This window comes from Siphateles boraxobius, unplaced genomic scaffold (assembly GCF_051911475.1).
Source record: "Siphateles boraxobius isolate OS27281-9 unplaced genomic scaffold, OSU_SipBor_1 9, whole genome shotgun sequence".
NCBI classification, from domain to species: Eukaryota; Metazoa; Chordata; class Actinopteri; order Cypriniformes; family Leuciscidae; genus Siphateles; species Siphateles boraxobius.
In genome coordinates, this window is record NW_027509219.1 from 306,395 (window position 1) to 320,777 (window position 14,383).

Below are 14,383 nucleotides of genomic sequence, written 5' to 3' on the forward strand. Positions count from 1 at the left end.
AGCTTCATATTCATTTCACTGGGTCTTGACTGTCAAAACAAGAACATGTTCACTTTGAAATTAATCCGAGATTATGACTACAATATTTTGTTAACACTGATTTACCATTTCATTCGGTATCAACATTGTGATGAAACATTATAAATATCTTTTACCACAATATTGTGAGAAAATGAAGAGGTTCATTTATAAAATATTCCTGTTATTAGTTTTCACTGCTGCATCCCAACTTTCTGTCAATACCATCAGATATTTATGAAAAGTAGCCTAACATTAAATTTGTTTTAGTATAAAGTATAAAATCACCTCCTGTAGTCTTGTTTTTATACATCTGAAACCCAAAATCATTTTACTGACGCCATAAGATTTGTTTGGCTGGTGGTGGACGATATGACCAGTCTTATTTCACAAAATGAGAAATTGTATTTCACGATTATGATGTAAATCACGATATAGTTATTTTGTGTTAGTTGATCTTATTTCTGTTATTAAAAATAAGAAAGCAAGCAAAAGAAAAGAACAAGAAAGCAAATTACAAAAAAGTTATTTTCTCTTTTGATTAACATTAAAGACACAGAGCAGCAGGTTTATTAGGCTGCTGTCACTTTAAGACCAAACGCATGGATCCATTATACTGATACACATCTGGTTTGCACCCAACGGTTTTCTGCCCAGCATGTGGTGATAATCAGTAGATGGAGTGGAAAATCACTTTGACACTGTCCTGTTGTTCTCAACCTGGGGCCCGGGGCCCTCTGAGGGCCTCAGAAGATTTCCAAGCGAGCCACGGGATGACTTATTTAAAATGTATTATTTATATCAAGATATAAACTGATATTTCTCCACCCTCAATAACACATTTTTTTCTATGGTAAAAACATGCTGAATCAGAATCTTGAATCTTTCGGAATCACACAATGAATCGTGGTTAAGTATTTTACTATATAACACTCCCAGTTTCTGTTAATAAAACGTTGAAATCAAGCAGAAATACCAGATACCAGAATATGGGGCAATATTGTGAGGCAATGGGTGCCTTCAAGTCAATAAGGTTGAGAATCACTGCTGTAGTTTCTTTCATTCATTCGTTCATTCATTCATTCAAAGAACTGAATGCTAAACACTCATCAACATTTATAATAACAGACTGACACAAGGGAAAAGGGATATAGGGATGTCCTGGAGAACCGTCCTATAGAGTTTTATGATAAGCATGTGGTTTATTGACTCACCGATAAGTCACTTTCAATACCACTGTAAATATTTGCTCATTGATATGAATTATTGTAGACCAAGCCGGGTAATATAGCAATGTTTCTTTTGCAGGTGCTGCCATATTAAGAAACCTTGAGATAAAAGAAAATGCATTGGTATGTTGCTTTACATTTCATGTTAGATATGTAATGACTTTTTTTGTGAGGAAAATATATCCATTCAATGCATTTTTCTGATGCTTTGTGAACTATAATTGTCTAATGTGAGTTTATCTCTGTGACAGAGTCAACTGGATATTCCTTTCAAAGTCAGAGCGGGACACATCGGTAAGAGGAGACAGATGTGTGGACTGTTTGCCATATGCTAATCATGGTTGATGACTTTGTTAAACCAGTATGCACGGTCTTATATTATGCATAAATATCATGAGGTTTTTCAGTGCTGATATCTGTCTTTGGCAGGTCGTCTGGAGCTGAAGATCCCTTGGAAGAACCTGTACACTCAGTCTGTGGAGGCCACGCTGGATGAAGTTTACCTGCTCATCGTGCCGACCGCTAGTAAGAGCTGATCTTCAGATAACACACATCAGTAAAGATCATGCTGACCCGGAGAGGAATTTTCCCTACACAAAAATGCTAGTTCGTTTTATTGTATTGGACTAAAATGTACTAAAATTGGACTAAAACTTGCTCATTATCATTTAAAGAGACATGCACCGAAACGGATCACTGTGAACAAAGCTGTTTTTGAGGAGGTACAAAGGGTGTTTTACACAACCACTGAGGAATTTTAACTAAAGTATATTACAAACTTAACATGAACATCCTGAAGAATCATACCAACTTGTGGAAAATGGGCATTCAATGAGTTTTTTTTTGTTTTGTTTCGGTGGTTGTTGGTTTAATGAACTATTCATAGACAGATTTTGATTTGAACAATGACTGTGTGATGTGTTTTATACATTGTTTGTGTAGCACTATTAGTATTGTTTGTATGACTGGTACCTTTTGCTGCAGAACTAGTTTCCTCTAAGTTATAAACAAACAAACAAACAAACAAGAACAGTTTATTGAAGTGTGATGGTTATGTGACTGCCAGGCGTCACAGAAGATCCCTGCATGCATGTGATCCAGGCAGTTCTCTCTGATAACAGGCTTCTTGCATCTGTTCACGCAGGTATAAAGTATGACGCAGAGAAGGAAGAGCGACAGCTGCAGGAATCTCGGCAGAGGGAACTCCAGCGCATCGAGGAGACCAAACAGAAAGCAGCAGAAAAAGGTGCAGTAAATCATTTGAGATCACTTAGCTCGTTCATGGAGACAGATGACACACATTTACATTTGTGTCTGTGTATTCAGAGGATCCGAAGGCAGAGAAGCCGGACACATTTGTGGAGAAACTGGTTACGCAGGTGATCAAAAACGTGCAGGTGAAAATATCCAACATTCACGTCCGCTACGAGGATGATGTGAGTACTTCTGACATTTGAAGCTTTTATATTTTAATGTTCCGTTGTGTTTCCGCCTTTCTATGTGCTTTATCACTCATCTGGCGTGAGGAGAAGCAGACTTTTGAGTGTTTTACAGTGTTAAACATGTTTTTTAGGTCACTAATCCCAATGCTCCGCTCTCTTTCGGAGTGTCCCTGCAGAACCTCAGTCTCCAGGTATGCAAAATAAAAGGATGACTTTATTGGATGAATCTCATATAACCTGTCAAAAATACATGTCACACCAAAATCAAGAAATATTAAGAGATAATAGCAATATATATATTTTGCATAAAAACAATAAAGCCTATTTTTATATTATTTCTTAATACTATAAAATACAATAAATAATATTATTTATATTTAATAAATACCATGAAACAAAATATTAAAGAAAATATATTAATTTAAATTGAATTACATGTTTTGTAAATATATAATATATTTTTATTTTATTTTGACATGGAAACACATTTTATATTTACTAATAATAAAAATAGTAAATATAATGTAAATATTAGTGCTGTCAACCGACCGTAATTAATCGTGATTAATAAAACATAAAATTATTATTAATCTTTTTTAATAAATTCACATTTAATCCCCAAATTAACATAGAAGCAACATGAAGACAGTAGCCTGCATTTTAAATATTTGTTTAATGGCATATTTTTATTTAAGACGGACAGTATCACTGATACCAAAACTGGTACTGATGTCTCTATGATTTTTTTTCTTTTCAATTTTAGCTATTAATTATAGCCATTCAGCATTAAAGTATAATTGAAAGCTGTCGTTTTTTAACATTTATTAGGCTTTAAAAATACGTCAACTTTTAATTTAAGTAAACTTGAAACAATCTTCACATAAACTCATTATAATAAATGTCATATTTACCTGTATGCTTCATTATATCGGGGCTCAATTTTTTTGCACAAAAAGTTATAGTTTTCAATGAAAATGAAAGTTTGAAAATGAAATGTTTTTTAAAACTACAAATGTTATTCAGTCAAGAGTAGTGAGTGATTTTTCTCTTTTTCTTTTGTTCTTTGATTATCATTAATAACTGAGATCACATCAGCGGGTCACTTATGGATGAAAAAAAACTCACAGGGAAAAAATGGATGCTGCGTTAATTGCATTAAATATTTTTAATGCGTTAAACTGGGAAAAAAAATCGCATACATTAACATGTTAAATTTAACAGCCCTAATATATACATTTACAAAATTTTAAGTTAGTTCACAATCACTTCTTTTATGCCCTCCACATTTAATATACTGTTTTATGTATACTTTTATGTTTTACATATACAATATATAGTTGTTTGTGGTGAAATACAACCTGGCTATGTGTTTGTGTGTCTGTATTACACAATTTCTGTTACATTTTCCAGACGGCTGATCAGAACTGGAACCCGTGTCTTCTGGATGAGAAAGCCAAGCTCTTTTTTAAGGTTTAAAACGGGTCTTTTTCACTTTCAGGGTTATGAGTAGCAAAGTTAATCAGCATTGTTCACTAACACCGCTTGTTTCTTCATTTAGCTCGTACGTTTGGACAATCTGTTTGCGTACTGGAACGTGAATTCAGAGCTTTACTCCAACCACAACCCTGATGAGGCTCTGGTAGGCCTTCACATCTCCATTTCATCCGACTGTGAGTCTGAGGAAAAGAAATCTCCCATCTTCATGAATTGTTCAATTGTATTTTTTTCACAGCGATACCTGAAGCACAGTGTAGCGGTGCAGAACGCTATCCCTCAGGATTATCAGTTCAGTGAGTCTCTTCTTGCTTTCATTCACAAATGTGTTTGCAACACTGATTTCTCAAGAAAATACGTACAAACCAACTTTGTTTTTGTTCAGTATTTCGTCCAATATCTGCGAATGCCAAGCTGCGCATGAATCCTCGCTCCGATGTGGACTTCTCCTCGCCGAAAGTGGACCTAGTGGTGAACCTGGCGGAGGTGGCTGTGGAACTGAGCCGGCCACAGGTGAGGAAAATGGGTTTAATTCGGTCGAATTCAGCGAACAAATCATTCATTTGACGTTTATTTTCTAGTACGTCAGCATTCTGGAGCTGTTGGGCTCGGTGGATATGATGACCCGTAACCTTCCATACAGGAAATATCGTCCAAATGTGCCGGTTCACACTAACGCTCATCAATGGTAACGTGCATTTGGAGTGTGTGGTCTTGGATAATTCGATTTGTAGTTGTGTAATTCTGTGCTTTCTGTATGTGTGGCTTTTGCAGGTGGAGATATGTGATCACAGGCGTTCTGGAGGTCAACATCAAGCCCCGCCTTCACATGTGGTCTTGGCAACACATCCGACGCCATCGGCAGCATGTGAAAAAGTACAGAGAGATCTATAAGAACAAAATCACCAGTAAGAAACCTGCAGAGAGTCTGCTGAAGGAGCTTGAGGTGGGTGAGCACTGAGCACGCTCAGTAAAGGGAGAGGTCACTCAATAACCGTTATTTACTTGATCTCATCTCCTTCCAAACCCATATGCTGTTGAACACAAAATGAGAAATATCTCATTCGTTTTTTAACTTTTTTTGTTTTATTTTGTTGTTTTGACAGGCATGGTTACTATAAGCGGTATTTGAGAAATGGCCGATAAGTCTGTGGTTTAGTTTTTTGTTTGGTTTTGACAGCCATGGTCACTTTGAAGGGTGAACTGGCAAATATGGCTTTGTTTTGGTTTGTTTTTGGTTTGTTGTTTTTATTTTGGAGTTTGACAGTGGTCGTCACTATTAACCGTATTTGTGAAATGGCAAATAAGACTGTGTTTTTTTGTTTGTTTTGATAGCCATCGTCATTATGAATGGTATTTGTGAAATGGTTTGGTTTTGGTCTGTTGTTTTGTTTTGACAATGGACAATCACTATGAAAGGTGAACTGGACAAAATTTTGTTTGGTTTTTATGTTTTTGGGTTGTTTTCGAGTTTGACAACCATGGTCACTATAAAATGTATTGTTGAAAGGGCAAACAAGGCTTTGGTTTTGATTACTATAGTTTTGTCAGCCATGGTCACTATGAACGGTGAAATGGCAAATATGTCTCTTTTTGTTTAGTTGTGTTTTAGTTTCTTTTTATTTTGGAGTTTGACAGTTATGGTCACTAAACTGTATTTGTGAAATGGCAAATAATGCTGTGCTTTAGTCTTTGTGAACTGGCAAGAACTGCATAAAGACTATTCAGAAAAATTCTCCTTTTATGATAAAAAAAAATAACAACAGCATGTTGGTTTGGAATGACGTGTGTGTGTTTTAATTTTTAGGCTAACTTTAGAAGACAAATTCTCAAATTCTTGTTTCTTCTGAACAAAAGTATACATTACTTTAAAATGCTCTGTAATACCTAAATACTGTATTAGATTAAAAAATACACTTTCAAAGAGAGCATAACGCTACTGTTCAGCCTCTGTTGACTGATGCATGATGCGATTTTACATTAAAATAAATACTGTATCATATTCAGTTACTCTTCACATTTCAATTCGCATAAATCTAGTGTGTTCTGTTCAGACTAGATCATTTCTAACACAGATCATTTTTAACTACTTTTTTAAAGCTTAAAATGTGGCAAAAAAACAATTAAGCCTGATTTCCATGACCGCTCTGTTTTCAGCATAACCTTGTTACCTTTTTTCACTCTTAAGGACACGGAAAGAACCCTGGATATATTCAACATCACAATGGCAAGACAGCAAGCTGAGATGGAGGTGACGTGACATCAGCTTCACTCTCTCTCTCACAGTCGTATAATATTATACAAGTCATTTTAATCCTTAAAGGATAGTTCACCCAAAAATGAAAATTCTGTCAGTATTTACTCTCCCTCATGTTGTTCAACCCCGTAAGACCTTCGTTCATCTTCGTAACACGGATTAAGATTTTTTTGATTAAATCTGAGAGCTGGATCACTCCTCCATAGGCTTCTAAGGGATTGAAACTTGTTCCCCGAAGAGTTATTAAAGACATCGTTAAAATAGTCCAAGTGACTACAGTGGCTCAATCTTAAGTTTATCAAGCGACGAGAATACAATTTGTGCGCAAAAAAGATTGAGCCACTGTAGTCACTTGGACTATTTTAACGATGTCTTTAATAACTTTTCGGGGGACAAGTTTCAATCCCTTAGAAGCCTATGGAGGAGTGATCCAGCTCTCAGATTTAATCAAAAAGATCTTAATTCGTGTTCCCAAGATGAACGAAGGTCTTACGGGGTTGAACAACATGAGGGAGAGTAAATACTGACAGAACTTACATTTTTGGGTGAACTAACCCTTTAATACAGGTTGGCATATGGATCATAAAACTGGAAGTGTGTTCCTGTAGCTCAGCTAGTAAAGTGAAGCTTTAGTTTCTAACTGAACCACACCTGTTGACTCCTGCACATGTGCGGCTGGTGTTGTAGGCCTCGAAGGCGGGGCTCAGGATAAACCGCCCCGGGGTGAAGGTGGAGGAGGAACAGTCACAGGGCTGGTTCGGCTGGATGTGGAACTGGTCTGGAGAAAGTGAAACGCAAACAAAAGACGTCAAAACAGGAGGTTAGACATCACTCCGCATCTGTTTAGGAAAGCATAACTAGTCTTGCACAGAATTCATTTAATTTATTATTCATCAATAATATTGATCTGCCTGCATTGACACCATTATATGAGAACTGAACTGAGCTGGACGATAACATAACTGTTTTCTCCAGAGCGGCTATATATATATATATATATATATATATATATATATATATATATATATATATATATATATATATAAATGAACTAAATTAATAACTTTTTTACAACAAACTTAAAACCTAAGCTGGACTGTGACGCTATTTTCTTCTTATCTTGGTTGCATTTTCCTGTTATAATAATAATAATAATAATAATAAACTTTATTTTATATAGTGCCTTTAAAAGTAGCATCTCAAAGTACTTTACATAAAAAATTATCTGTAAAGCTGCTTTGAAACAATCTGTATTGTAAAAAGCGCTATATAAATAAATGTGACTAGAATTCCCCTGAGCGCTCAGCAGATTTATGTGGCTCCTAATATTCCACATTTATGTAGACCTGTTTCTGATGGATTTTCTGTTTCATATCCCTCAGGTTTTGATGGGCTAATGACGCCAGCAGAGAAGGCCAAACTGTACGCTGCCATTGGATACAGCGAGACAGCCGTCAATCCTAACCTGCCAAAAAAGGTTAATGACAAACAATCATAGCACTTATAAATCCAGTTTCCTTTTCTAGATTTAATTTAGTGTCAATGCGAGACATTTTCCCCAACTTTTAGCCTTCCAAATTTTTAGCCTTCTCACATTAGCAGGACCAGCATGGGGGACAACTTAAGAGGTTCAAGAGGGACAACTTAAGAGGTTTAACTTTATGTAAGGCTGTCACCCCCTCTGACTTATATTTTTGTTTGCAGTTTGAAAATATGAAGCTAAATTTCCAGCTTCTCCGTCTGTCCCTGTCAATCAAAGAGAGCCGAGAGAAGGCGGAGATAATCAAGCTTTCCGTCATTGATCTGAAAGCCATGCTGGCTCAAAGACCTGCGGCTCAAGCAATAAAGTACGTTCTCTTTTCAATTCATATCATCTCCGTTAAACTGTTACTCTCATTACAATTATCAAATGCTTGAATCCCACTTTTAAATGTGTATGTGTTTAATACAACTTTGTTCTGTTAATTACCTCAGAAAATACTTTTAATTTTGTTCCTGTTTGTGAAACAAGCACAAAACCTGTTTACAGTAAGGCCCTTACAATGGAAGTCTATAGGGCAAGATGAATAAATCTTGCAGTGTCTTTCACATGATGGACACCAGAAAGGGAATTGTAGATCAAATGTACAAATTAATTCATATTTGTGTTTTAGACAGGTGCACGTTTGGCTTTTTAACCCTTCGAAATGTCTTGCCACATGACCACAATGACTTCCTTTTTTGTGAACGTTAGCGTTAAACTAATTTTAGTTTGTTGTTTAAACTCAGATGTGTGATATAATGTTTATTTTTTCAGGATCTCTGTTCAACTGTCAGCGTTTGAAGTGTCGGGTCTCCCACGAGGCAATTCGGCCCCTGTCCTGCTATCGCCACGTCATGTGGACGGGATGAAAGATAAGACTCTTCTGAACCTCATGTTCGAGACCAACCCGCTGGACGCGAGTGCGGACCAGAGACTGCGCATCGACTCCCAGGCGCTGGAGATCATCTATGACGCTGTGAGTGTCAGGAAGCGTCTCTCTATGCCAGGGATTCACACATTATTTTTATTTATTTTTTGTCAGCTGAAGCAATATTTCCTCTAGTCATACAAATTTTCCTGATTTTCCTGAGATTTTAAGTCAAAAGTTACAGTAAATAATTTGACGACACATTTGCATAATCCCGATTCTGTAAAGCAGTGGTTTTCAAACTTTTTCAAGAGGGACCCTTTTTTTTTTGCGACCCATAGGCTTGTGCGCAGAAAAAAATCAGCTCATCACTTTTTTAAACCACTTTTGATGATGCACGTGCACTTGCTGATCCTTGACGCGATTGCAACGCAAAGTCGATTCTGAAATAATTTGATTAAGCTATAGGCCTACATACAGGAATTTTAACCAATTAATAGCCTATCGTTTGCTGCATGCTTAAAAAATATACACAAAACATATTCCACAACAAACTCTTTAAATGTAATATTCAGAAAAGAACAAGAATTTAAAAAAATAACTATAAATAAGCCAAACCGAAATAATTTAAAGCGAAAGTAAAAGTAAGGGGTATTATGCTCACGTAACTCTCTCATCAAAATGTTTCAACATTCGCGATGTATTTGATGGTAAACTATTCTTTATTATAGGCTTTGTAGCAACTTCACTCACGTTGCAATATCGACAGGAAAAAAATCATCCTTTTCACATGCGCAAAAATGTGCTTGGAAACATCACAGTTGAGCGGTGCTTACGCTGAATGGTACGAACTGTACTACTTACTATTTAAACAGAGTAGTGTGATTTTTATATTAGGTTGACTATTTTCTTATCATATTTTATTTCGGCTATAATGAACAGGCTGCGATGTCAAGCCTGGAATGGTGTATTTGTGTGTGTGTAAGGCGCGGCACTGGAAACAAATAAAACTTATTATAATTGACCTACTGCTAAATAAACCAATCACTGGAAATAATGCAAATTTTAAAATAAAATGATCGTGGTGCCCATTGTGTTCCCAAATGCAAGTTTTATGTGACTCAAACTCACAGCACATGATGGAGATGTGGAGCAGCATTGACTGTGAACTGGCTAAAACACCGGATCATGAGCTGCACGTGTGTAAATGAACTGAGCAAATCGGCTAAAACACCGGATCATGAGCTGCACGTGTGTAAATGAACTGAGCAAATCGGCTAAAACACCGGATTATGAGCTGCACGTGTGTAAATTAACAGAGCAAATCGGCTAAAACACCGGATCATGAGCTGCACGTGTGTAAATGAACAGAGCAAATCGGCTAAAACACCGGATCATGAGCTGCACGTGTGTAAATGAACTGAGCAAATCGGCTAAAACACCGGATTATGAGCTGCACGTGTGTAAATTAACAGAGCAAATCGGCTAAAACACCGGATCATGAGCAGCACGTGTGTAAATTAACAGAGCAAATCGGCTAAAACACCGGATCATGAGCTGCACGTGTGTAAATGAACAGAGCAAATCGGCTAAAACACCGGATCATGAGCTGCACGTGTGTAAATGAACAGAGTAAATCGGCTAAAACACCGGATCATGAGCTGCACGTGTGTAAATGAACAGAGCAAATCGGCTAAAACACCGGATCATGAGCTGCACGTGTGTAAATTAACAGAGCAAATCGGCTAAAACACCGGATCATGAGCTGCACGTGTGTAAATGAACAGAGCAAATCGGCTAAAACACCGGATCATGAGCTGCACGTGTGTAAATTAACAGAGATAATCGGCTAAAACACCGGATCATGAGCTGCACGTGTGTAAATTAACAGAGCAAATCGGCTAAAACGACGGATCATGAGCTGCACGTGTGTAAATGAACAGAGCAAATCGGCTAAAACACCGGATCATGAGCTGCACGTCTGTAAATGAACAGAGCAAATCGGCTAAAACACCGGATCATGAGCTGCACGTGTGTAAATGAACAGAGCAAATCGGCTAAAACACCGGATCATGAGCTGCACGTGTGTACATGAACAGAGCAAATCGGCTAAAACACCGAATCATGAGCTGCACGTGTGTAAATTAACAGAGATAATCGGCTAAAACACCGGATCATGGGCTGCACGTGTGTAAATGAACAGAGCAAATCGGCTAAAACACCGGATCATGAGCTGCACGTGTGTAAATTAACAGAGATAATCGGCTAAAACACCGGATCATGAGCTGCACGTGTGTAAATCAACAGAGCAAATCGGCTAAAACACCGGATCATGAGCAGCACGTGTGTAAATTAACAGAGCAAATCAGCTAAAACACCGGATCATGAGCTGCAACAGTGTAAATTAACAGAGATAATCGGCTAAAACACCGGATCATGAGCTGCACGTGTGTAAATTAACAGAGATAATCGGCTAAAACACCGGATCTTGAGCTGCACGTGTGTAAATTAACAGAGCAAATCGGCTAAAACACCGGATCATGAGCTGCACGTGTGTAAATTAACAGAGCAAATCGGCTAAAACACCGGATCATGAGCTGCACGTGTGTAAATTAACAGAGCAAATCGGCTAAAACACCGGATCATGAGCAGCACGTGTGTAAATTAACAGAGCAAATCGGCTAAAACACCGGATCATGAGCTGCACGTGTGTAAATTAACAGAGCAAATCGGCTAAAACACCGGATCATGAGCTGCACGTGTGTAAATTAACAGAGCAAATCGGCTAAAACACCGGATCATGAGCAGCACGTGTGTAAATTAACAGAGCAAATCGGCTAAAACACCGGATCATGAGCTGCACTTGTGTAAAAGAACAGAGCAAATCGGCTAAAACACCGGATCATGAGCTGCACGTGTGTAAATGAACAGAGCAAATCGGCTAAAACACCGGATCATGAGCTGCACGTGTGTAAAAGAACAGAGCAAATCGGCTAAAACACCGGATCATGAGCTGCACGTGTGTAAATGAACAGAGCAAATCGGCTAAAACACCGGATCATGAGCTGCACGTGTGTAAATGAACAGAGCAAATCGGCTAAAACACCGGATCATGAGCTGCACGTGTGTAAATTAACAGAGCAAATCGGCTAAAACACCGGATCATGAGCTGCACGTGTGTAAATTAACAGAGATAATCGGCTAAAACACCGGATCATGGGCTGCACGTGTGTAAATTAACAGAGATAATCGGCTAAAACACCGGATCATGGGCTGCACGTGTGTAAATTAACAGAGATAATCGGCTAAAACACCGGATCATGAGCTGCACGTGTGTAAATGAACAGAGCAAATCGGCTAAAACACCGGATCATGAGCTGCACGTGTGTAAATGAACAGAGCAAATCGGCTAAAACACCGGATCATGAGCTGCACGTGTGTAAATGAACAGAGCAAATCGGCTAAAACACCGGATCATGAGCTGCACGTGTGTAAATGAACAGAGCAAATCGGCTAAAACACCGGATCATGAGCTGCACTTGTGTAAATTAACAGAGCAAATCGGCTAAAACACCGGATCATGAGCTGCACGTGTGTAAATGAACAGAGCAAATCGGCTAAAACACCGGATCATGAGCTGCACGTGTGTAAATGAACAGAGCAAATCGGCTAAAACACCGGATCATGAGTTGCACGTGTGTAAATGAACTGAGCAAATCGGCTAAAACACCGGATCATGAGCTGCACGTGTGTAAATTAACAGAGCAAATCGGCTAAAACACCGGATCATGAGCTGCACGTGTGTAAATGAACAGAGCAAATCGGCTAAAACACCGGATCATGAGTTGCACGTGTGTAAATGAACTGAGCAAATCGGCTAAAACACCGGATCATGAGCTGCACGTGTGTAAAAGAACAGAGCAAATCGGCTAAAACACCGGATCATGAGCTGCACGTGTGTAAAAGAACAGAGCAAATCGGCTAAAACACCGGATCATGAGCTGCACGTGTGTAAATGAACAGAGCAAATCGGCTAAAACACCGGATCATGAGCAGCACTTGTGTAAATGAACAGAGCAAATCGGCTAAAACACCGGATCATGAGCTGCACGTGTGTAAAAGAACAGAGCAAATCGGCTAAAACACCGGATCATGAGCTGCACGTGTGTAAATGTACAGAGCAAATCGGCTAAAACACCGGATCATGAGCTGCACGTGTGTAAATTAACAGAGATAATCGGCTAAAACACCGGATCATGAGCTGCACGTGTGTAAATCAACAGAGCAAATCGGCTAAAACACCGGATCATGAGCAGCACGTGTGTAAATGAACAGAGCAAATCGGCTAAAACACCGGATCATGAGCTGCACGTGTGTAAATTAACAGAGCAAATCGGCTAAAACACCGGATCATGAGCTGCACGTGTGTAAATTAACAGAGATAATCGGCTAAAACACCGGATCATGAGCTGCACGTGTGTAAATGAACAGAGCAAATCGGCTAAAACACCGGATCATGAGCTGCACGTGTGTAAATTAACAGAGATAATCGGCTAAAACACCGGATCATGAGCTGCACGTGTGTAAATGAACAGAGCAAATCGGCTAAAACTACGGATCATGAGCTGCACGTGTGTAAATGAACAGAGCAAATCGGCTAAAACACCGGATCATGAGCTGCACGTGTGTAAATGAACAGAGCAAATCGGCTAAAACACCGGATCATGAGCAGCACGTGTGTAAATTAACAGAGCAAATCGGCTAAAACACCGGATCATGAGCTGCACGTGTGTAAATTAACAGAGCAAATCGGCTAAAACACCGGATCATGAGCTGCACGTGTGCAAATTAACAGAGATAATCGGCTAAAACACCGGATCATGAGCTGCACGTGTGTAAATGAACAGAGCAAATCGGCTAAAACGACGGATCATGAGCTGCACGTGTGTAAATGAACAGAGCAAATCGGCTAAAACACCGGATCATGAGCTGCACGTGTGTAAATGAACAGAGCAAATCGGCTAAAACACCGGATCATGAGCTGCACGTGTGTAAATTAACAGAGATAATCGGCTAAAACACCGGATCATGAGCTGCACGTGTGTAAATGAACAGAGCAAATCGGCTAAAACGACGGATCATGAGCTGCACGTGTGTAAATGAACAGAGCAAATCAGCTAAAACACCGGATTATGAGCTGCACGTGTGTAAATTAACAGAGATAATCGGCTAAAACACCGGATCATGAGCTGCACGTGTGTAAAAGAACAGAGCAAATCGGCTAAAACACCGGATCATGAGCTGCACGTGTGTAAATGAACAGAGCAAATCGGCTAAAACACCGGATCATGAGCTGCACGTGTGTAAATTAACAGAGATAATCGGCTAAAACACCGGATCATGAGCTGCACGTGTGTAAATGAACAGAGCAAATCGGCTAAAACGACGGATCATGAGCTGCACGTGTGTAAATGAACAGAGCAAATCGGCTAAAACACCGGATCATGAGCTGCACGTGTGTAAATGAACAGAGCAAATCGGCTAAAACACCGG

General features: G+C 38.8%; 2 protein-coding genes across 4 annotated transcripts in view; one reads left to right on the forward strand and one right to left on the reverse strand.

The window, feature by feature from the left end:
* Window positions 1–14,383, reverse strand: part of phyhip (phytanoyl-CoA 2-hydroxylase interacting protein) — a 277,032-nt gene that overhangs the window by 91,947 nt on the left and 170,702 nt on the right. The window lies entirely within an intron of this gene.
* vps13a (vacuolar protein sorting 13 homolog A) overlaps window positions 1–14,383 on the forward strand; it is a 95,311-nt gene that overhangs the window by 751 nt on the left and 80,177 nt on the right. For all 3 annotated transcript variants that reach the window (XM_077223658.1, XM_077223659.1, XM_077223660.1), the window contains exons 2-18: window positions 1,327–1,370; window positions 1,499–1,541; window positions 1,677–1,772; window positions 2,392–2,493; window positions 2,574–2,683; window positions 2,821–2,880; window positions 4,100–4,159; window positions 4,248–4,328; window positions 4,422–4,479; window positions 4,569–4,696; window positions 4,765–4,871; window positions 4,958–5,129; window positions 6,372–6,434; window positions 7,128–7,260; window positions 7,823–7,917; window positions 8,145–8,287; window positions 8,737–8,938. In XM_077223658.1, coding sequence (XP_077079773.1) covers window positions 1,327–1,370; window positions 1,499–1,541; window positions 1,677–1,772; window positions 2,392–2,493; window positions 2,574–2,683; window positions 2,821–2,880; window positions 4,100–4,159; window positions 4,248–4,328; window positions 4,422–4,479; window positions 4,569–4,696; window positions 4,765–4,871; window positions 4,958–5,129; window positions 6,372–6,434; window positions 7,128–7,260; window positions 7,823–7,917; window positions 8,145–8,287; window positions 8,737–8,938 — 1,697 coding nt within the window. The remainder of the gene's footprint in view (window positions 1–1,326; window positions 1,371–1,498; window positions 1,542–1,676; window positions 1,773–2,391; window positions 2,494–2,573; window positions 2,684–2,820; window positions 2,881–4,099; window positions 4,160–4,247; window positions 4,329–4,421; window positions 4,480–4,568; window positions 4,697–4,764; window positions 4,872–4,957; window positions 5,130–6,371; window positions 6,435–7,127; window positions 7,261–7,822; window positions 7,918–8,144; window positions 8,288–8,736; window positions 8,939–14,383) is intronic.